Source organism: Haliotis rufescens, unplaced genomic scaffold (assembly GCF_023055435.1).
Source record: "Haliotis rufescens isolate VD_foot unplaced genomic scaffold, xgHalRufe1.0.p SCAF_112, whole genome shotgun sequence".
NCBI lineage: Eukaryota > Metazoa > Mollusca > Gastropoda > Lepetellida > Haliotidae > Haliotis > Haliotis rufescens.
In genome coordinates this window covers 515,982-541,043 of record NW_025963794.1, presented here as the reverse complement: position 1 = coordinate 541,043, position 25,062 = coordinate 515,982, and the positions used below count along the sequence as shown (strand labels likewise).

The window sequence follows — 25,062 nt, the reverse complement described above, 5'->3', positions numbered from 1 at the left end:
TTAGTGAAACACTATATGCATATCAAGCATATGATCCATAACCCATGAACAGAGTAATACTGTATCCCAAATGGCAATGAACTGTAGACAAGTCAGAAATTCTGAAAAATAAGTTTGTAAGTTTTGAAAACAGGTTCTGACAATATATGTACCTGATCTGAATCCAATTCAAAATGCTTGTCCGGGCTCTCCGGTACTATATCAACAGCGATATCCATAGCACCATGTGATTCTGTCCTTGGCGGAACAGGAGGGGCATCCTCATCTTTAAACTGGAACAGTTCCGCATTGGCCACGCCCATATCGGCACCAAGAGTAGCTTCTTCATATGAGGGCAATGGAGCCATGACCTCACGGGACAATGGCGCCATAACTTCATGAGTTTTTACCGATCTCACAGACTCGAAATGTTCCTGAGTGATATCACTGGAAACCGGTTCCACGCTCTCGTACTCAAGTCTCTTCACATGGGACTCCACGTGTTCATAGCTTACTCGAGTGTCAACACTACCTAAGGCTTGGTCATAGCATGGTGGGGAGTGCTCTTTGGGAGACGACTTAATCGGGGAGGCCTTTTTGGGAGAGGATTTTCGGGGTGTTTTGATTTCATCGTCACTCTCGTAAAAACTGTCCTTTCGTTGCATCCCAAGCTTCATGCCTATTTCTCCAGAGGAAGAGGAAATGGATCTGTTTACTGTTGTTTCCTGGGGAAGCATTGTGATTGTTGTGGAATCAGCCAGCTGGTCGGTGAAATTTGTCCCCCGGGCAGATTGAGGCAGATCAGAAAGGGCGGGTGCAGTTAGCAATGGAGGCTGCAGAGTCGGAAAATAACATTGTGACCAGATAATAACCATACACTTAGCCTCCAGAAGCTTGGTCTCACAACAGAGTATAACAGCCGTATTCACCATCAGGTTATACAGCCTGTTTTAGGTGATTGCCAAATTTTTTGAAATTTGCTTCCATGGTCATTTCCAAAACAAATAAAATTTCAGCTAATACTAAGGCATCAAGGCTCTGAAGCTCCCTTCAAGTTTAAAAATACTTCAAGTTTAAAAATACTTCAAGTTAAAAAAATACTTCAAGTTTAAAAATACTTCATATACTGACTTGACTTTTGAAAGTTTGAGTCTTGGGACAAATGGGAAGTACCAATACTGTACTGTTACTTGCTCAAGAACAATTCCTCCTCTGTTGTGAGGACAGTGTACAGATCTGTACACCCCAGATTCTGGACAGCCAATAGAAACTGAGACAAAGACAAGCAACTGGGAACTCCTAGATCCTTTTGTCTTTCTGTCAATTTGCCAAACCAAACAAAACATAAGAAAGATAGAAATCGCAGAAATAAAATAAAGCAATTCTCAGAAGTCATGCTCTGAGGCAACCAGTCTCAGCTTGCTATAGTACCCAAACAATGCATAGAGATTTGTAAACTTGCAAAAATAAATTTGCTAAAATACTACGCAATAACTTTAGAAACATTTAAATTTACATACCAGATATTCATAAATTTTCAGTCTTTTTGTGAAAAAGATTACCATACACTATGAAACAACATATGAATTCTTGAGACATATACGTAATCATAATGTGATGAGAACGTACTGGAACACCATTCATTTGAGCAAGTTTACAAACTGATTAATATCAACATTTTCCACTAAATGCACAAGAAACCATTCAACATTACATAGATCAAGATACCACTGATAGCAGAAGGATATGGGAGGCAAAGATTCTACCAGATATTGCATGACTGGTGTGTACAGATGATAGGTTACGCTTCTTGTGATAAAGAGAAAGATATATGCTACTCAAAAGAAGTTAAAGTTTAACTTCTTTTGATTAGCACTCGTGTATGTGATGATGAGATTGAACATTATCGAGAAATGTGAACTTCTGTGATGAAGGAAATATTGAAGGTAATGTGCAATGATTTTGCGGTGATGCAAGTGGCCTGTTTTCTTACACACCATGTATTAGACACTGGTCCTTGTAGAACATGTTTAAAATCCTTTAAGTTGTTTGAAACAGGAAATTGGCAGGGAAGTAAGGTAGGTAACTCTGCAAGTCTTGCAATTCTTGATATGATTGAAATAGGCATAGTACATTTCAATATTTTATTTGTCTTCAGTGTATTAATATTTTACTCATTTCACTTACATGTATGTATTTGTTTGTAATGTTGTTTTTTTAGCAGAATAATAAGATACCTTTTCTGAATAGTGTATTGAAAAGAGAGTTTCAGGAAAGAGAATCCTTGAATCCACAGCCTCTAAATACACGGAAGGCATGAATCAATTCAAAGTGACAGAGGCTTACCTGGATTATACCTTTCATAAAACTCAGGACTTAATTAACACATACTCATCCTCCAAACAATTATAACTTAAATGTAACTTCCACGGCACATGACAGGATTAATGAGTCACATGACAGGATTAATGGTCACATGACAGGTCAAATGCATGATCAGATGCCTATATTACCTGATTGTCCGCCCTGAAGTTGTCGGACAGGGGCAGTGGTTTTGCTACCCCTATTCGAACGACGCCTTTTCCTGCACCCTTCAGAGCCTGCACAGCCTCATCCAACGTGGCATGTTCCACGTTTATGTCATTGACAAAGATGAGGCGGTCGCCTGGCACTAGTCGGCCATCTAGTTGAGCAACACCTTTCGGCACCAAGCTTCGTATCACTATGACCGTCTCGTTAGGATTCACAGGGTCCTGAGGAGCATACAAACTCAAGTTTATTACACACACTTACACAAGAGAAAGAGCTGATACCAAGAGTTTGGTTTAATGTTGCTTATAACAGTATTGCATTAATATCATGGTGTGTCGGCTTGATGAAGGAGGAAAGCCAAAAGTGAGTGAGTGAGTGAGTATTGTTTTACGCCGCTTTTAGCAGTATTCCAGCAATATCATGGTGGGGGGGACACTAGAAATGGGCTTCACACATTGTACCAATGTGGGGAGTCCAACCTGGGTCTACGGCGCTTTAATCACTAGGCTACCCCACTGCCCTGAAAGTCGGAAGTGAAAGTCTTAGGCGTTTACCACTCTGGTGAAAGTGATTAGTGCTAACAGACCTATAAACATAATCAATTGGAATCTGGAATCTGACATCTCGAAACCCATGCCAAAGGGACACAACTCTTGACATCAGAATTGCAACTGGTTAACCCATAAAAAAATTAAATCTGTATATATACACATGGAATGCAAATATAATGTACAAACAGTATATTTTAATGTCTAATTGTACGCTTGGCTATTGTTTGAACAAGACAGATCTTTCTTTCTGATATCCACACTGGGAACTAGCATTGGAAATAGAATTGGAAGTAGCATACCACTGTCCAACACAATGACATCAGTTGTATGGGAACTAGCATACCAATATCTAACACAATGACATCAGTTGTATGGGAACCAGCATACCAATATCTAACACAATGACATCAGTTGTATGGGAACTAGCATACCAATATCTAACACAATGACATCAGTTGTATGGGAACCAGCATACCACTGTCCAACACAATGACACCGATTGTATGGGAACTACCCTACCACTGTGTCTGTTGTATTGGAAGTAGCATACCACCGTCTAACACAATGACATCTGATGCAATGGAAGAAGCAGCATACCACTGTCTAACACAACCAAGGCCTACCTGGTAATCTAGAATACTAAATCCCAGTCCCTTATCTTCCTTCAGGAGTTCAATGACAACTGGCTCGCTGCTCCACATTGCCAGATTTGTCAGCGGCTCCAGTGAACGAGACTTGCTTTTGTTGAGCGAATTTAGAACAGCAGTATCTGTTGACGACAGCGCCATTTCCGACTTGGCTTTGACCAATCGTTCACTTGCTGGAAAGTTTGTATGGACCCCTGTGTTGAACACACTGCTGAGAAATTGGGCGTCCTTATGTGCATAGGTTTCAGTGGTTTGAGACTTGCGTCTGGCGCACACGAGGCGGACATGTTGAGGCAAATCCTTGAGAATGTTGACCACCTCCACATGATTCAAACCTAGCAGCCGTTTACCGTTAACCTGTAACCATTGAAATCAAATTGTTAGAGGAACCAAATTGTTAATGGAACTAACGGACTATGAAATAAAAGTAGTTAATAATACTTGGCATTTAACTACCAATCCTGTTTCCATCATGAGACAGTCTTTCAGTTGTCTCTGAAAAACGGCAAGTTGTAATCACTCAGAGTAATTGAACCAAGAAATGATAAGGAGGAGGAGGAGGAGGAGAAGGAGGAGGAGAGGAAGAGGAGGAGAAAGAGAGGAGGAGAGGAAGAGAAGGAGGAGACGAAGAGAAGGGGAGGAGGAGAGGAAAGGAGGAGAAGGAAAGGAAGAGAAGGAGAAAGAGGAAGAGAAGGAGGAGAAGAAGGAAGAGAAGGAGAAGGAGAAGAAGGAGGAGAAGAAGGAGGAGAAGAAGGAGAAGAAGGAGAAAACAAAGAAGACGTATTTACCAGATTCCACACACAAGGGCATGCTAAAAACAGTAACATCATTACCCCTTTCAAAGGTTCAGTGTGCGCTGGAATTACATTCTCAGTTCCCTGGGAAGTATACAGCCTTAGCTGTCTATGTTTCAATATCCTACTGAGGATTCCATGCTTGTACAACTATGCTCATGTCATGCCATAACCCAAGCCAAGTGATTTCTCCTGTACTGTATGTGTATGTAACCTGAACCTGGGTAGTGCTTACCTCCAGTAGTTCGTCCGCGCTGATGAGGTGGCCGTTCAGACCAACGGGGCCGTCCGGCAGAATTGAGCGAATGTAGTGATGTGGTCGAACCTCCACACCGTTTTCCACGTCGACAGTCCCCTCCAGACTGATGCCCAGACCACCTCCTTCCTTGAACTTGGACAGCTGGGCGACCTGCAGAGTCACAAGCATTCTTAACACAAGTTTCTGGCATGTCTAAGGGACACAACTCTGCTGGGTGACCCTGTTGCTGGGCGACCTGTAGAGTCACACACAATCCTAACACTAGTTTCTGGTATGTCTAAGGGACACAACTCTGTTTTCGATGAACCAGTTGCTGGGCGATCGGTACAGTCACACGCAATATCCTAACACAAGTTTCTGGGTAAGTCTGAAGGTTGCAACTCTGCTCAGTGTACCTGTTGCTGGGCAACCTGTAGGGTCACACGCAATCTTAACACAAGTTTCTGGCACAAGCAAACATTTGGCCAATATAAATAAAATCAGATCTTTTACGCAATACAATACCTCTGTGTGAAGATCTGTGAATACCTCCATAGAAGGTCGCAACAGGTGAACCCTTAGCAAACTGTGACTGATAAATCTATATGAAGGATGCGTGGGTTTTGGGGCCTTATCAGGCCTCAGCATCTAAAATAATTTGGCTTTATTTGCTTAACACTTTGATTTCGAAATTTTAATCTTGGCAAATGCAACAGAACACAAAAATAACCTTGATAATTCCTCCTTTTGGGTGTCATGTCATGGAACTGAGAAACTACAGGATGTATAAAGTTTCCACAACAATGTACAAACGGGTCTCAATTTTCTTCCACTCCCCAATTACAGTTTTTTAAGATACAGAAATGCTTGTTTGAATGCCTGGCTTACTCATCCCAAAAATTTAAAAGCTTCAACGCTGATTAGAAAGTTAACCTGACGAGACCTACTATGGATCTTCAGTCAGAGAGATATCTCATCAGAATAAAAAACAGACTTCAATGAGATTCCATTTTTGTCAAACCAAAGAACATGGGTACTGACAAACCCTTGAACATAATCATGGCATATCTCGGATTCAAACCCATGACAGTTGGATCAAAGCACATCTATGAATGTAAACACTGCAAGGCAACTTGTGATCTCTCAGTTCGCTACCTGTTTGTTTTACTTTTTTCTCACTTTGGGACAAGGTTTTTTATCAAAACCTTGTAAAAATCAATACATTTGCCTATATAAAAAGAACTGACACACATAGGTCCTTGCTCTTTTCATTAATATTACACAAAAACATATCTCCATGTATCACTTTTATGTTGAAAAATCATGACCAAAAAAGGTAAAACATAACGCAGGAGTAACCATATGTCATACATTCGAGAGAAAAACCAACACAAGTAAGCAGCTAATCCTACTTCAAAATATCAAATCATGTTTGAAACATTCAAATCAGTGTGAAGCACTGTGTGTTATTCAAAGCAACAGATCCTGAAGAAGAACAAAACTGTCTCTCAACAAAATAAGGAAGATATTGATCAGAGCTGTGTAGGTACCCGTCCGCCAAGTCATCAGAGTTTGACTGTCCAATAATGATAGCAATTTACACCATCTTCCCAATTTTTTAACACATCGATTAGCTGTGAATCAAAAAGGACATGACGGGCTGCGTCTTTCAAGGAGATGTAATGTATATGATTACCGCACGAAGAAGACGACATTACACATGAACATGGAACCGCGATGACACAAGCGGTACGTTGTCGATAAATTATCCTATCGCAATGTCATCTCCTCTTGGAGAGGGCAAACATGGCCTTAGAATTATCTTTGCTGTCGATGAACTGACGTTTTTATGACCGACAGATATTGATCTGCTTATCAAATCATTTGCAGAAATTGATCTCTCAGCAAGTAATATTCAGCGCATAATAAACTGAGCTGGAGGTGGGTATCTTTAACTTTAATCCTAGGGGGAGCACAATATGTGTTATGTAAACAGTTCAGCCTAATGGAAGGGTGCGTCTTTGTTGTAGATGAATGAACTCTCTCCAATTCAGTCTTCGATGTTGTCAATAATTGTCCAGGGTAAACAAGTCAAAGAATATGATGAAAACATGGCCGCTGGTGTGTTTGAGTTTGGTTAAATGATGCAATCAGCTAGCATCTTGAAATGTACATGTTTCAATGGTTCGATCATGTAGTATTGAGAGGTACATTGAAGCAGTTTGGCCAAGCAATTCAGTTGAGACTGTAAAATGCAAAATTCCAAATTAACGGAAAATCCATGGTGGAGCTTGAAAGAATTCTGTTTCTCTTTGGGAGTTGTGGTAGCAATCTGTTTGTAACTTCCCTCGCCGTTTGGCTCTTATACTGATCAAACCTTTTCATAATGGGTAAAATAAATGGAAGCGCCAATGGTACGATAATACAGTCCTGATTAAAGATCTACAGATATTTCCTGAAAAGAGTCTGGCAAACAGGGTTCCATTTCCAAAGTTAACCTAAGGAAGAGATAAATGAAACTTGAGACTACCCTGTCTGTGACGAATCAATGATAAGAAAATTCCGTTCTTTCTACTAAGACATTTCCAATTTCAGTCCAAGGCGTTTCCGAAACAGAACTATCTCTTCCTCAGTGATCATCAGTTGACAATCAAGGTCAAGCCAGCATGTTATCCTCCTCATTGAGTGAGTGAGGATATGGTTCTTCAAATCCTTAATCAATATTACAGCCATATCACAGCAGAGAAACCTAGGATACGCTTCACACATTGTACATGAAACAAACATCGAAGGTGTTCCAAGTTTCCAGCTAAATCCCAACCCTCTAAGTTACCTCACTGTTCCTCCCTGACCACTCCTAGAGGGGTGATGTTCCTCCGATTTAAGAAAAGTAAATCTGTCTTGTGAATGTAAAATCAAGAAGCATACTGGTCTGTCGTGATATGTAAATATCTTGTGAATTGTACAATTGTATCAAAAATCTTTCTTACGTTTTGGAACCATGGTCTCTTTTCTCAAAGCAATCCTTGTGATATGACTCTCATATCCATGATAAAAAGTATGGGGTAAAAGAGTCATAGCACTTTTTTTTAGACACATGAGGGTTCATAAACTTTGCCTGAAGCTTATGTCAGAAGTATTTGAACTCCAGTGCAGGATAAACAAGTAAGGAAGAGCACCTTAGTTATATGTGACGAGATAAGCCTGGAAAAGTGTGCACTTACAACCACTTCGAAGTCGCTGCCGATGAGCGGTTCCCAGCATGCCTTGATGGCGGCCTCCACGTCGGGCAAGAGCTCTCCACCTGGAAGGGAGAAAAGTACACCTGTCATTGTCATCACTGCAACAGCATGTGCTTCTACTTTATGGCAATATCATCACGCAGTCTCTTACCAGAAGTTATTTATTTGTGTGCCTGTGAGGAAGATGACCGAGCGTGTAGAGCTCCAGCTTCAGTGCTAGACAGTGGTGTAAACGAGAAAATGTGTAACCTTGCTGGCATGAGTGAGTGAGTTAGAATTAACGCTGCTACAACAGTATATCAGGTATACATCAAGTTCTTATTTGTCATAAACATGTAATTCATTTTTGTGACAAAATGTCTGAAATACTGTCAATGTAGCCATAATGGCCACCCGATCCCCATGTAAGACTTGACTTAGTGCATGGCCACCCGATCTCCATTGAATTTAAGGCCTGACTTTATGCATGGCCACCCGATCTCCATGGAAGGCCTGACTTAGTGCATGGCCACCCAATCTCCATGGAATTTAAGGCCTGACTTTATGCATGGCCACTCGATCTCCATGTGAGACCTGACTTAGTGCATGGCCACCCGATCTCCATGGAATTTAAGGCCTGACTTTATGCATGGCCACCCGATCTCCATGGAAGGCCTGACTTAGTGCATGGCCACCCAATCTCCATGGAATTTAAGGCCTGACTTTATGCATGGCCACTCGATCTCCATGTGAGACCTGACTTAGTGCATGGCCACCCGATCTCCATGGAATTTAAGGCCTGACTTAGTGCATGGCCACCCGATCTCCATGGAATTTAAGGCCTGACTTTATGCATGGCCACTCGATCTCCATGTGAGACCTGACTTAGTGCATGGCCACCCGATCTCCATGGAATTTAAGGCCTGACTTAATGCATGGCCACCCGATCTCCATGGAAGGCCTGACTTAGTGCATGGCCACCCGATCTCCATGGAATTTAAGGCCTGACTTTATGCATGGCCACCCGATCTCCATGTGAGACCTGACTTTATGCATGGCCACCCGATCTCCATGGAAGGCCTGACCTAGTGCATGGCCACCCGATCTCCATGGAATTTAAGGCCTGACTTAGTGCATGGCCACCCAATCTCCATGGAAGGCCTCACTTTGTGCAGTGATGGACAACTGGACCCAAACCTAATAAGTAGCTCCAATAAGTCGTGTGACAGGAGGCTGAGTGCTCCACCATCAGCTACTTCAACATGCCATGTCTGCTAACACAATTTACATATGTGACCATGCAAATGTCAGAAAATCAGAGTTGTAAACTTCTGCCCTCTCAATGACCTTAAAATAATATTCCATGTTATAACACAAGTGTATGGATACCTCCTTTACTGTGTGTGTTTAACAGTCATAATGTGACAGTAGAATAATGAGTGAGTGAGTGAGTTTTGTTCAACAACGCTTTGAACAGCATTCCAGTTATATCAAGGCTTGCATCATCATATTATGGGAGGAAAGCCCAAGCGATGCAGGTCTCAGACGTTTACAACTTTGGTGAAACCCAAAAGCACAGGTACAGTTCTGACAAAATGAGAAACATATTCAGAGCGAACTAGGGTTTGAATTCACGATCACAGGTTTCTGCGCGAGGGACGCAACTTTGCACAGCGAATTGAGGCGACTAAATCGACTAGGCCACCAAGCCCCTAGAACTATGACAAGGGCAAGAAAAAGCAGCTGTGACCGTCGGATTCATATCATGATTGCATCCCTGTTTCTTCATTCCTGCCTGTCTAAAGTTTTATTTATTCCTTCATGCATTTATTATTTGGCCAGTAATGTTTTTCCTTATTTTTACTAGACACAGATCATATTTGATTGTTTTATTGTCACATTTCAACAGCCTCTTGTCCTTAAAACCTGTTATATGTTCAACCTGACAGTACCATTAATTTCTGAGTGTCAATAACTTACAACACTTCCTGCCAATCAAGGCGAATTTAGCAACAATTGCTCCATGCAAATAGCCCCCGGCCAGACCATTCAATTAAATAAAATATATTTGTCATTGCCGTGACAACAAAGTGTGTTCTTTCACACTCCACCCATTCAGTTTATTAACAGTCAGTCTGGCTACGGCAGCTATACCTGCCCGCTAACGCAGCAATTATTTATGAAAATACATCCATCTCCATGACAAACTGTGTGAGTTATTGACAATACTGTTGAGAGTCGAGGTTTCCAGGTGCTCGCCAGCAGAGATCTGTTATCAACCAGAATGTCTCCTGCTGAAGGATCATAATCAGATTTCATAAAATCAATGTAATTAGCACCCCAACCATTATCACGCATGACACTTCTGGCTGTGACCACCAGCCCCACCGTCTCCCCGGCAACCGTTGATTATTGGATCCATGCCTTTGAGAACATCTTGGTTTTCATGAAGTTTAAATGCTAAATCTCTTCTCACCATATCAAAATGAACCATTATTATTAAACTGGTATTTTTGGACAAAGCAATCAGTATTTGAATTGATGTAAATATGAAACATCAGTGCCAGATAACAATCAGTGTATTGTATCATGTATCACGATACAAAATGTGTATTGCCTTATCATTACACCACTATTATGAGTTTGAGTTTATGTGTGAGGTAGTGAGTGAGTGAGAAATGATCTTCACACAAAGTTAACCCATGTAGGAAATTGAACCTGGCCATGGCAAGCAAATGCTTCAACAACTAGCTCAGTCCACTAGCCCTGATCTGGAATGACCACTTCAAGGTGAGGTGTGTGTCTCTGTGTTTCTGTGTGCGTGAGTAGCTGCTTGTACTAGTCCGGACTAACGCCAATTTTATGGTGCACTGAGATACCATGCTGCAGTTAAACATGAATATCCCACTTAGACACAATATACTGACTCTGAGCCGACTGGTCCTTGTTTTAGCCCCTTAATGCCGAGCGCCACGCAGGGTAACAACAAGTACCATCTTTTAACATATTTTGGTATGATGCAGCCGGGGATCGATCCCACGACGTTCCGCTCTCCGGGCAAATGCTCTATCAAGTACACCACGGAAGCAGTCGCTAAGTTCAAGGAGTAATGGTGATGATAGTCAAGTGCCCACTAATCAACATAAGCAAGCACCTGTATGGCTTACCCATGAAGATTTGGGAGAGAATAGGTCTTCAGCAACCCATGCTAGCTGTAAAAGGCGACTATTCTTGTCGTAAGAGGCAACTAATGGGATCGGGTAGTCAGGCTTGCTGACTTGGTTGATACATGTCATCGATCCCAATTGCGTGGATCCGTGCTCATGAAATCAATCACTGGATTGTCTGGTCCAGACTCAATCATTTACAGACCGCCGTCATATAGCTGGAATATTGCTGAGTGCGGCATTAAACAACAAACCAACCAACCTTGTATGGCTTGACATTGAGTGTCAGGGTGCTGGCTATGCTGCCCATGTGAGATGATGTGGATCATAACTGGGGCTGTGAAAATTAGTCACACATCACTGGTTTGGGCCTAATGCTAACAACACAAACAAGGATTTAACTGTACACAACAAAGGACTGGGAGGTTAAATCTACTACCCCTCAGGATATTTATTCAACTTAAGTATTCGTAATCTAGTAACCCTTAACTAACCCTTGGCTGCACTTAACATTGTGACCCTGGCTTTGTTGAAGCTCAATAGTTCTACTCAACATTGGATGACTGAGTTTGCCAGCCATTAATTTGGTCAAATTGATCATGAGGGGACTCAATTCATAATATCCCTAATTAAACATTTATCATCAGGAGACTCAATCCAGTGTGGCCAAACATTAATCATCAGGAAACTCAATCCACTGAGGCCAAACATTAATCATCAGGAAACTCAATCCACTGAGGCCAAACAGTCATCATCAGGAGACTCAATCCACTGAGGCCAAACATTCATCATCAGGAGACTCAATCCACTGTGGCCAAACATTCATCATCCGGAGACTCAATCCACTGTGGCCAAACATTCATCATCCGGAGACTCAATCCATTGTGGCCAAACATTCATCATCAGGAAACTCAATCCACTGAGGCCAAACATTCATCATCAGGAGTCTCAATCCAGTGTGGCCAAACATTCATCATCCGGAGACTCAATCCACTGAGGCCAAACATTCATCATCAGGAGACTCAATCCAGTGTGGCCAAACATTCATCATCCGGAGACTCAATCCACTGTGGCCAAACATTCATCATAAGGAGACTCAATCCAGTGTGGCCAAACATTCATCATCAGGAGACTCAATCCACTGTGGCCAAACATTCATCATCAGGAGTCTCAATCTAGTGTGGCCAAACATTCATCATCAGGAGACTCAATCCATTGTGGCCAAACATTCATCATCAGGAGACTCAATCCACTGAGGCCAAACATTCATCATCAGGAGACTCAATCCAGTGTGGCCAAATATTCATCATCAGGAAACTCAATCCACTGTGGCCAAACATTCATCATCAGGAGACTCAATCCACTGTGTCCCTAAAAAACATTCACCACCAGGAGACTCAATCCACTCAATATATGGAGACTGTAGTCCCAGGGATTCAATGTGACAATTGTTTGTAGTTTAATAATGCACTCAGAAATATTCAAATGTAAGGAATCTTACAAACAGAAAGCCATCTAACAAGAAAAGATCCCTGATGTTTGACAATCTCCATAGAAGCTAAGGTCATTTTGTGAAGGTTGTCTTGTCTCAATTCTTCAATTTACTTCCATTTCCAGCACGAGAGGCTTTCCATTAAGTGAGAGAAGAGTGGAGGCTTTAAAGATTTTTCACCAATTTGCCTGTGTTATCTCATTAGTATGTTGGGATTAAGGTCAAGTCTGCATAGTGCAGAGAAATCCACCAAACTCTGAAGCAGGCTATCCAGACTTTGTACAATGAGTATGACCACACACCAGGGCAGCCAGCCAGGTTTTCCAGACATTGTACCATGAGTATGACCACACACCAGGGCAGCCAGGAAGGCTATCCAGACTTTGTACCATGTGTATGACCACATGCCAGGGCAGCCAGGAAGGCTTTCCAGACTTTGTACAATGAGTATGACCACACACCAGGGCAGCCAGGCAGGCTTTCCAGACTTTGTACAATGAGTATGACCATACACCAGGGCAGCCAGGCAGGCTTTCCAGACTTTGTACAATGAGTATGACCACACACCAGGGCAGCCAGGCAGGCTTTCCAGACTTTGTACAATGAGTATGACCACACACCAGGGCAGCCAGGTAGGCTTTCCAGACTTTGTACCACGAGTATGACTACACACCAGGGCAGCCAGGCAGGCTTTCCAGACTTTGTACCATGAGTATGACCACACACCAGGGCAGCCAGGTAGGCTTTCCAGACTTTGTACCATGAGTATGACCACACACCAGGGCAGCCAGGCAGGCTTTCCAGACTTTGTACAATGAGTATGACCACACACAAAGGGACAATAAATTGTGGCATCTTAGATGACTGGACCACATACGCCCCCATAAGAAATATGAGAGAATGCACTTCCTGATCACAAATATCTTATGAATTAGTGAACTGACACACTGAGAGGACAACAGCGCTCAGATTGAGTGGACATCCGCACTCAGTTTGAGAGGACATCAGCGAGCAGATTGAGAGGACGTCAGCGCACAAATTGAATGGACAACAGCATTCAGATTGAGAGGATATCAGCGCTCAGATTGAGAGGCCATCAGCGCTCAGATTGAGAGGCCATCAGCGCTCAGGTTAAGAGGCCATCAGCACTCAGATTGAGAGGCCATCAGCGCTCATATTGAGAGGACATCAGCACTCAGGTTAAGAGGCCATCAGCACTCAGATTGAGAGGCCATCAGCGCTCATATTGAGAGGACATCAGCACTCAGGTTAAGAGGACATCAGCGCTCACAATGAGTTCATCTTATGACACATCTTTCTACATCTTGTCAATCAGATTTCTTGGAGCAAATCTTCCTTGTTGAAATAAGAATTTTCAAATAATTAATCAAACATAATGGATTCTGTTCTGAGAGGTGAAATGAGAAGGTAATACCACTGTTTCTACTTATTGGTTTTGGAAATGCATCCATGATGAAATATTTGAACAGCCTGGAGGAGAATCAAAACATGATTACTTGTAATGAAATCTGTACAGGACATATTCCTCATCGATCACATCTCGTAATAAACATCACCTGCTAATATTAAAATGCTGGAAAAAACCCATTACATGGTTGATTTTTTTTTTAAAGTATTGTAACTTTTTAGACGGATATCGGCTCTTTTTATCCCTGTTGCTTCATCAATATACATGAGGTTGACATTTAGAAAAAAGAGAAATTCCATCCTTGTCCAATGTGAGCATGAAGCTGGTGTCTCCATAGGATATGGCAGTCTCTGCAAATATTAGCCATCAATCTTTAACACAGAACAAATTAACGACAAACAGAGCTGACGCAATTATTCCAAATACAAAACTTGAACCCTGTGCCATCTGTGGCTGCCTTTGGAAAACATTTTGATCCCTCATTCTTTATTTTAACCAATCTGATTACAATTGTAAATATAACCTGTCAATGCCAAAGAAAAACCAGTCTCGATTATTTGCTGAAACAGCCTCCACTGGATGTAAAAGGCAACATAGCAGTGAAAAGTCTATGAATAGATCACTGAAAATCAGTGATGACACCAGGTGTTTGCACACATACAATGCCTGTTCATAGCAGTACCCATGCACACTGGAAGAAAAGAACCATCAGACACTACCCAGCTACACATAACATTTTCAAAACATTTCCAAAAGGTTTCATTGTAGTTTTTCAAAAACATTTTCATCATTAACGTTTTAGAAATGTTTAACAACTATTCAAAATGTTATTGAAATGTTTTATAAATTGTCTCAAGAATATCATGCTATAACGTAGGCGAAACTCTTTCATAACATGTTATTACAATGTTTTCAACACGTTGCAGACATGTTTTGCCGGAACATATTTAATGAAATGTTATCATCATGTTTTAAATACATTGTGTACACATATGTGTATTCATCTGAATAAGGTGTAAATGTTTTATAATTATTCAAAGTGTTATTGACGTGTTTTTAAAATGTTTTTTTAAGAACATCATGCCATAACAAAGGCGAAACTATTTCATAACATGTTGTTACAATGTTTTCAACACGTTGCAGAAATGTTATGCCAGAAACTATTCCATGAAATGTTATTGAAATGTTTTTAAAATGTTATTCAAGAACATCATGCTGTAACATAGGCGATACTTTTTCATAACATGTTATTGCAATGTTTTCAACACATTGCAGAAATGTTATGCTAGAACATACTTTCATGAAATGTTATCGCCATGTATTCAGTCGCACATATTTTGCAGGGGCGTGACAGAGACCGTTGTGAAGTGAATAAATATAGATTATTGGTAAAAGACGCATGCTCTAACATTTAATTATTTTTCATGACTAGTTATTAAAATGTCTTAAAACGTTTTTGAAACCTTATCACAAAAATAAATGTTTTTAACATGTTCTTAAAAATTTGTAAAAACTGATATTACACAAACGTTTCAAAAATAATAAAATGTTGTGACAAAATGCCTTGTCTCGTGAAATGACGTCACACTATTACATCATATTTTGCACCCGCCATCATCAGTTCAAGTTTACTCTACATCCAAGTGACATTTTCCAGCAAGAGCTGGATCGTCGAACTGTGATTTCTTAGGGGGTAGGTTCATTTTCAAAAGCAGTATCCACTTATCTAAGCAGTATCTAAATTGTAATGTGTAAATAAAACATTTGTTAATTTTAACCTCTTTCTAAATGGCATTGTGTTTTCATAGCTTTCGGCCATGGAAGCTGTGCCAATTTACACTTGTCTGAGGGGTACACAAAGTACGTGATCTTTGGGTGCTTTGCAAAGCGTGAATCGCTTGCAAGCGATGTACAAAGGTAGCTAACATCCCATCATCCTCAGTCTGTTCAACATCTTCAACATCAAAGTAGTCATAAATTTCATCAGCTCGTCATCGAGCCTCTTTTATTACGTTCTTCTATGTCAGGGCAACGAAGCGGTAGGTACACCGCCATTTTGGAAGAGTTTGCATGCGCTTCGGACTGTTGCAACCATTAATTTGCTTTCTCTAAGCGAGACTACCAGTTGTCGGATTTTCATTTTTGTGGAAACCTCAGTGGCTGAGGGTGTTAGATAGTAACATTCCGGAAATCCTGACAACTGCACCAGACATCAACCTACACAATACGTAATGATCGAAGTGAAAACCTTAATGTGCATATGCAAAAAAAATATTCCCTTATGTACTTGAACAATCATCAAATTCACATCAGCAATGAATGACTTTTACCCGTTTTGAATGTAGAGCATAACATGTATTTATAGCGTATTCCAGAAGTCAGCTTGTGGCATATCATATTGTGTAGAAATACAGAGGGACACAGTTGTACTTAAGTTGGCGAATACAACAAGGTGTTTCTCACGGCCTTGTAATGTTAATGTTACGGTTTGTTTGACGCCAAGTTCTTTTCAAACATGATCTAATCCATTGTTAGTAATAATTGCATTGTTAAATTTGGCATTGAAATGAAGTTCACAATGCATAAAGGCCCTGGTGTAAACAACTATGAAAATACAGAAGTAGTAAAATGTTTATTTAAGTGTCAAACGCACAACATGAGACACTATATACACTATATACACTATAAACAAAATATATACATAATATGTATAATGTGAGAGATGGGATCAGAAAACTCACAGGAAACAATAACAAACTCCTCGATTCAACAACAAAAGAAAATGAAAGGATAGTTGGAGAGAGAGGTAATTTAATAATCATGGCGACGACTATCGTCTCTTAAACATTTTAAAATGTGTTGCGGCTAGCAATTTTTGTAAAAAGTTTGAATTCATAAAGTAAATAAATTTCTCATCTTCGCATATCACATTAAAATTTTGGTTGTTTTCTTGAGCTGCACAATACAAATACATGTAGCTACGCATGGACTTGCACACCACTTGATATTTGAATACTGTACAGAACATTTTTTATCTCTTAACAACTGCACATGTCAGCCACAGGCACAACAGTTAAAGATTGATGTGACAGGACTAAAGAAGAGAATGTGATCATATGACGACCGGTAACTCGTAATTAAATTCATTTCATCAATGAAGACCTTCAAACATTCACAAAGTATGTTTGCAAGCGGGCAATTTAGCATTCATAGCCCATGTCAGCCTGTATGTGTATGGGCAGGCCCATGGGCGACATTGTTATAATTTTGAGTTTTTGATACATTTCTTTTTGGAGCACCTTTGGAATACTGTTAGAATACAGTACCACAAGTTCTCGTAAGGACAATCTCTGCCGTAGGTCACATGTCTGAAAGACAAGCAACCAGTTTTTGTGAGAATTCGTCGGACTCGCAACCTTCGGATTGTTAGCCCGACAGCTAACCGACTGAGCTACGTCCACACTGTGAAACTTAGTGCCAATTTACCTAGTAATCCCTACTACTTTCGGGAACTGAACGAAAAGGGTCGAATTACTTGAATAGGTGAGGGACAGTTACGAAGGTTACGGGTAGGCATGGTGTCTCGTGATTTAGTCTACGGACACTAACAAGTGATCCCTAGGCCATTTGGCACACTCGTCCCATTCCATAATCTACGAGAGACCAAGTGGTAAGGAATGAACCTATATGGCCGAACTGAAAACGGCTCCATAATTGAAATGGTATTTAATAATTCGTCGGGTGATTTTTGTGACAGAAAAGTGTGGTAGGGAACACTGTAAGGATGATGTGGATAATAGTAAGGAACGAGGGAGGCATGAGCATGGCTAGGGACCACACAACGGTGAGTTCGCATTGAATTAGTACTGAAAAATGTAGCGGGTGAAAGTGGCTTGTGTGAGTGTCCCAAAATATTCGAAACAAAACCATTTCATCCTTTTTACTCGACGTTTTTGTGGGAAGAATATTAGGAGCCACTACAGAATCTATAATAGATTTTGCGAGTTTGAGCGAGTTTGGTTTTTCGCCGCATTTGGCAATATTCCAGCAATATCACGATGGAGGACAACTGAAATGGGCTTCACACATTGTACCAATGTCGGGAATCTTCAGCGTGATGAGCGAACGCTGTAACCACTATAGGCCACCCAACCGCCCGAACATATGATGGAGGTCAGGACAGGGAACATATGATAGAGGTCGGGACAGGGAACATATGATGGAGGTCAGGACAGGGAACATATGATGATGGTCTGGACAGGGAACATATGATGGAGGTCAGGACAGGGAACATATGATGGAGGTCGGGACTGAGAACATATGATGGAGGTCGGGACAGGGAACATATGATGGAGGTCAGGACAGGGAACATATGGAGGTCGGAACAGGGAACATATGATGGAGGTCGGGACAGGGAACATATGATGGAGGTCGGGACAGGAAACATATGATGGAGGTCAGGACAGGGAACACATGATGGAGGTCGGGACTGAGAACATATGATGGAGGTCGGGACAGGGAACATATGATGGAGGTCAGGACAGGGAACATATGGAGGTCGGGACAGGGAACATATGATGGAGGTCGGGACAGGGAACATATGATGGAGGTCAGAACAGGGAACATATGTTGGAGGTCGGGACAGGGAACATAATATGGAGGTCGGGACAGGGAACGTATGATGGAGGTCGGGACAGGGAATGTATGATGGAGGTCAGGACAGGGAATGTATGATTTAGGTCGGAACAGGAACATATAATGTATGCCATGATACAGAAGCTTCAGCAAGACACAGGACTTGGCAATAATTTGAAAAATGAAAAAAGTCTTTTGAACGACACAGCTTTTTTTTAATTGAAATACATTGTTACATTGTCACACTTCTACTAAGCTGAATTGGAATAAGTATGTGCTAAAAGAAGAGTTGTACATCCTCAAGAAGTTCTTTTGGAATTGATATCTTCAGCAGTTGTTTTGGAAGATGTAAATGTTTGTTGATACTACAGTCAGAATTTATGCACACAAACCACTCACTAATATATGTTTCTTGCATATTTGTATTGGCATGAAATGATATTATCTAACAGATAACTTACAGCCATAAGTGCCCTTGTTGCTCCACAAATAACACTCAATATCAGCATCAGCCTCAAATGAATCATGTAATGATTGATTCAGACATGTGGATGTGCATCCAAGACCAGATTGAGGACTCAAGCAGCTGCAAAAAACTGCAACAAATGAAACCAACTGCAAGAACAACCCAACAGCTTCAACAACGACATGAACAACTCAACAGCTGCAACAAGTACAAGAACAACTCAACAGCTGCAACAAGTACAAGAAAAACAACCGCTGCAACAAGTACAAGAACAACTCAACAGCTGCAACAACTGCAACAACTGCAAGAACTCAACAGCTGCAACAAGTACAAGAACAACTCAACAGCTGCAAGAACAACCAAACAGCTTCAACAACTACAAGAACTCAACAGCTGCAACAAGTACAAGAACAACTCAACAGCAGCAACAAGTACAAGAACAACTCAACAGCAGCAACAACTGCAACAACTCAACAGCTGCAACAAGTACAAGAACTCAACAGCTGCAACAAGTACAAGAACAACTCAACAGCTGCAACAAGTACAAGAACAGCAACAGATGCAACAACTGCAAGAACAACTAACCAACTGCAACAACTTAATATGCTCATAATATACATCACTGGACTCAACTTATTACAGGCTGCTGGTATATTGCTGAGTCCAGCAACAAACAAACAAACAAAAGCAAGGGCAACTGACAACAGCAAGAATACTGCCTCAATCAGCCTCAAGAACGTTTTGCAGGCCATTTCATTCAGGATTTTAGCCTGACGTAACATATTCCAGAACCTCTACAGATGAGCATCAAGCCCTTCTGATACCGCCAAGTGCATCCTATGAAAAAATTGGTCTAGTGGTGGAGCATCTGCCTAGAGACTGGAAGGTTGGGGGCATGGTGCCTGGCCGCGTCATACCAAAAGACGTTAAAAGATGGTACTTGTTGCCCTGCCTTGAGTTCGCCATTAGGGGCTGAAACAAGGACTGGTGGGCACGGGGACAGTTTACTGTGTCTGAGTGGGGTATTCATGTTAAACTGCGGCATGGTATCTCAGTGGGCTAGAACCATAAAGTCGTCAATAGTACAGAATTGTACAAGCAGCCACACACAGCCACGCACACACACATACATCGCTACATAAGTGCATTAATCTTGAACCTGATGTTAAACCCCATTCACCTCACACTTTGTGGCCAAAGCAAAGATTGAGGACTACATTGTAACAAACCATGTACTTCATCAACCGTTTCAGCTCAAATACATCCTTTAAATAATGCATACTGTTTTGTGCCTATTGAAACAACAATGGAGAGCGTCAGCACTACATGTTGCATAATTGACACGGCCATTGAGAAGTCAATATGAACGAACACACACATCTCGTGTTACCAACAATGCTATTGCTTGCAAGCCGTTCAAACGCTGGAACAAAATCAAAGTATGCTCGGGGTTGAAATTATCAGTGAGATGAGTCAGGAACTTATGAGAGTTATGATCAACATTCTAATATATTATCAGTGAAAGGAATGTGAATAGGTTTCCAATATCACAGAAAAATATTGATTTTTGTCTATCAAAAAGGCGTGTCATTTCAGGCCAGTTTGATTTACGAAATGGATCAAGACCTTGAAGAATTTGCGTTTCTACTATCAGTGGTTTTATTGACAGCATTGTGCGAGATGAATTCAACATTTCCACCTCTAAATCATCACTTTCTTGAATTCATTGGGCTTTTATCAAAAACGATCAAGAGCTTCATAAATCACCCGAAATCAGTAAATCTGTGTTTTTGTTCCAAGAAGTTGTGCTTGGTGCAACCTCCCATAACTCGGCAGCATTCAAAATGTCATAACACGTTTCACTGACAAATAAAAAATACTCCAGCAGTTACAATGACACATCTCTGACTCAACGGATGCTTACATAAAAATGTGGTGATGGTTTATAGGTTTTGTTTGTTTCTTAAATATTGCGATTACTTGCATTTAACCATATATTTAAACATGATACTTAATCAGAGGAGCAACATTTCTTCTGAACTGTTCTAACCAATGCTCAGGACATGTCATGATTTACAGACTTGTAACTTCTTGTGTTAAACATAGTTGTCAGTATGACTTTTATACTGCTTTTAGGAATATTCAAATGAGTGTGTGACACCGCTTTGAACAGTATTTCAGTTCTATAACACCACGTCAGCTTGATGTGGGGGAGCACCTGTTGTGCAGGTCTAAGAGTGAGTGAATGAGTATTGTTTTACGCCATTTTTAGCAATATTCCAGCAATATCACAGCAGGGGACACCATAAAATGGGCTTCACACATGTAGGTTATCGAAACCCAAGTCTTCAGCGTGATGAGCAAACGCTTTAACCACTAGGCTATCCCACCCCCTGCAGGTCTTAAGACATTTACCACTTTGCTGAAACGAATGAGCATAGGCATGGCACAGACAAACCTGGAAACATATTCTGGGATTTAAACTCATGATCATTGTTTTTTGGAATCCCTTAGGGGGTGAAACTTTGCACAGCAAATTGCAATGCCTTAAACAACTTGGACAACCATGCCCCAAGCAATATTTAAGAAATATCAGGGTGTCAGACACTAAAAGTAGGATTCACACATTGTTTGCTGGAGGGGAAACAACCTGGGTTTTCACTGTGGCAAGTCAATGCGTTACCACTACGTTATCTCACTGTATCTATGTTATTTGTAAGAAGAGGTAAAGTAGCTAAATGTTAACAACTTTCCACTAATTTTGAAAACATTAAGGGAAGTCATAAGAAATATATTGAATGCAATATATCCATCTTGTGAATGAGTTTATCTTGCAGTGAAGAAGACATTCTTTACATAGTGATCCACACTGGAAGACTAAAGTTTAAAAAAATGTGAAGTTTAACATCCAAAAGTTTTAATGAAATGCTCAAGAAGCTCTCAACTTTGATGAAAATCTTGAATTCCCTGAAAGTTCTATGCCCTGAAGCAAAGTGGTATTTCATCCGACAGAGGCTTACAATGTTCAATTTGAAGATTATGGGGGCCGATTCAATAGCGATTGATTTAATATCATAGAAACATCTGACCTTCACACTTGCTGAGACAGATAAAAGTTATCCTTACAATATTCCATCGCTATGTGGTCCGAATCATGTACTCTGGTAGTGATCCAGCCATAATTTGCTGTCAGACCATCTCATTGAATTGTGCCTTGTGCATGATGACACAATCATGTAAACATAAATTGTATGTAATTATTACACATGTTATCGGGAATGGTGAATTATTAACAATAATATTTGGGAGTACTCACTCTGACAGACACACAACAAGGCAACTCATAAACAGGACCCACTTGCACAAAACGATCATCAAAGCGCTATGATATCGCAACTCCGATATTGTAACTTATGATAGTCGTAGCACTACGATCGCTTCGTGCAAGTGGATCCAGGTCTGAAACATCAATGCAAATAGCGAACTAAAGAACTGTTAGTGCCTGCCTCAGTTTTTCATTGCAACATTGACTGTTATGAACTTTTGTACAAGTATTACTGAATACAATAACAAATTTTACTTATGACAAAATGACCTTAATGACAATATCTACTTAGGGGAAATAGTGGCGTTACATCAAGGGCTCCCATTCTCATACAAGTTTTGTGTAACAACTATGGTAATTCTACATTAAACTTGCTGTTTAAGTCCGCTCTCAGCAATATTCCAGGTACATGTCAGTAAATGAAAGCATCTGGACCAGACAAACCAGTGACTGATGTGAGCAAAATCTGACACAGGCTCAATATTTTTTTAAAATAATCTGTACCTGAAAAAATGCTGGGAAAAAGCATGTGCACACATTTTGTCCCCACACCCGTGAAATTACAACACTTGCTGCCAAGCAACTACATGTACTAATAATATTCCTGTCCTTATGTAAACTAATACTGCTTTGTTGAATCTGATTTTCGTAACAAAACTATGGTTCTCACAAACTCCCACTCATATTAAGTGAGTGAGTGAGCATGGTTTTACGCTGCTTTTAGCAATATTCCAGCAATATCACGGCGGGGGACACCAGAAATGGGCTTCACACATTGTACCCATGTCGGGAATCGAACCCGGGTCTTCGGCGTGACGAGCGAACGCTTTAACCACTAGGCTACCCGACCGCCCCACTCATATGAAGCTACCCACATATGTATCTCGGCTAAGTCTCTGTATCGTTTGACATTAAATATACAATATGCAAGGGAAGTTTTGATTATTGAACTGCATTAATTTACTCTGTATTTGGAAACTGTTGATTAACATTCCCACTGGTTATTTCCAGCCTACAAGTGGATTAACAAGGGCCTGAACAAACCAGCGGTAAACAGCAAATAACTGATGAAATTCCTGTTCGAATCAATGAGTATTCAAGAACACATATATATGGAATTTCCTCCTATGTTCCTATGAATGCAGCCATTACCTCATGAATAAACAAACATGCATGCACTTGAACCCCCATACACACAACAATGGGCAACGTGCTCTCACACAAAGTGAGCATCGACCCAAACACTATTTTATTGCACATGGCTCTTTTGTCCAAAACTCATTGTAAGAAGTATGGGGAGAAATTCAAAAATGTTTTTATGGAGTGGGCCCTTAAGGTGCTTCTAGGAAGGCGTGAGAAGTGGGAGGTAGGCAGGGTTACAGAGTGTTGAACCACGTCAATGAGTACATGTGGTGAGAGTCTACTGTTGGTGGTGGTGTAGCAGGCTTAAGCCTGGCATAATATTGTGACAAGGAATTCCCCTTGCTTCAGCACTGCGGTACAGAAGAGGCTTATCACATATTAGTTGGTGTTGATAGCAGACCAAAATAGCGTGAAGCATTAACGACACCTTCAGTGTTGAGGACTGTGTGGAAAAGGTTTCACCCGATGGTTTTACATAATGCTGTGCTCTGGTGTGTAAATGGTTACATAAGGCCTTATAAATGTGTTTACGCAGTACACCTTTATATTACATAAGGCCTTATAAATGTGTTTACTCAGTACACCTGTATATTACTGAAGGCCTTATTAATATGTTTACTCAGTACACCTGTATATTACTGAAGGCCTTATTAATGTGTTTACTCAGTACACCTGTATATTACTGAAGGCCTTATTAATTTGTTTATTCAGTACACCTGTGTATTACTGGAGGCCTTTTTAATGTGTTTACTCAGCACACCTGTGTATTACTGAAGGCCTTATTAATGTGTTTACTCAGTACACCTGTATATTACTGGAGGCCTTTTTAATGTGTTTACTCAGCACACCTGTGTATTACTGAAGGCCTTATTAATGTGTTTACTCAGTACACCTGTGTATTACTGATGGCCCAATTAATGTGTTTACTCAGCACACCTGTGTATTACTGAAGGCCTTATTAATATGTTTACTCAGTACACCTGTATATTACTGAAGGCCTTATTAATGTGTTTATTCAGTACACCTGTGTATTACTGGAGGCCTTATTTATGTGTTTATTCAGTACACCTGTGTATTACTGAAGGCCTTATTAATATGTTTACTCAGCACACCTGTGTATATTACTAAAGGCCTTATTAATGTGTTTATTCAGTACACCTGTGTATTACTGAAGGCCTTTTTAATGTGTTTACTCAGCACACCTGTGTATTACTGAAGGCCTTATTAATGTGTTTACTCAGTACACCTGTATATTACTGTAGGCCTTTTTAATGTGTTTACTCAGCACACCTGTGTATTACTGAAGGCCTTATTAATGTGTTTACTCAGTACACCTGTGTATTACTGATGGCCTAATTAATGTGTTTACTCAGCACACCTGTGTATTACTGAAGGCCTTATTAATGTGTTTACTCAGTACACCTGTATATTACTGAAGGCCTT

At 40.7% G+C, this 25,062-nt stretch overlaps 1 protein-coding gene across 1 annotated transcript in view; it reads right to left on the bottom strand.

Moving 5' to 3' along the window:
* Positions 1-25,062, bottom strand: part of LOC124134560 (multiple PDZ domain protein-like) — a 314,294-nt gene that overhangs the window by 115,968 nt on the left and 173,264 nt on the right. The window contains exons 13-17 of the mRNA XM_048393058.1: positions 7,966-8,045; positions 4,739-4,912; positions 3,686-4,066; positions 2,493-2,732; positions 153-812 (exon numbers count right to left, since the gene is read on the bottom strand). Coding sequence (XP_048249015.1) covers positions 153-812; positions 2,493-2,732; positions 3,686-4,066; positions 4,739-4,912; positions 7,966-8,045 — 1,535 coding nt within the window. The remainder of the gene's footprint in view (positions 1-152; positions 813-2,492; positions 2,733-3,685; positions 4,067-4,738; positions 4,913-7,965; positions 8,046-25,062) is intronic.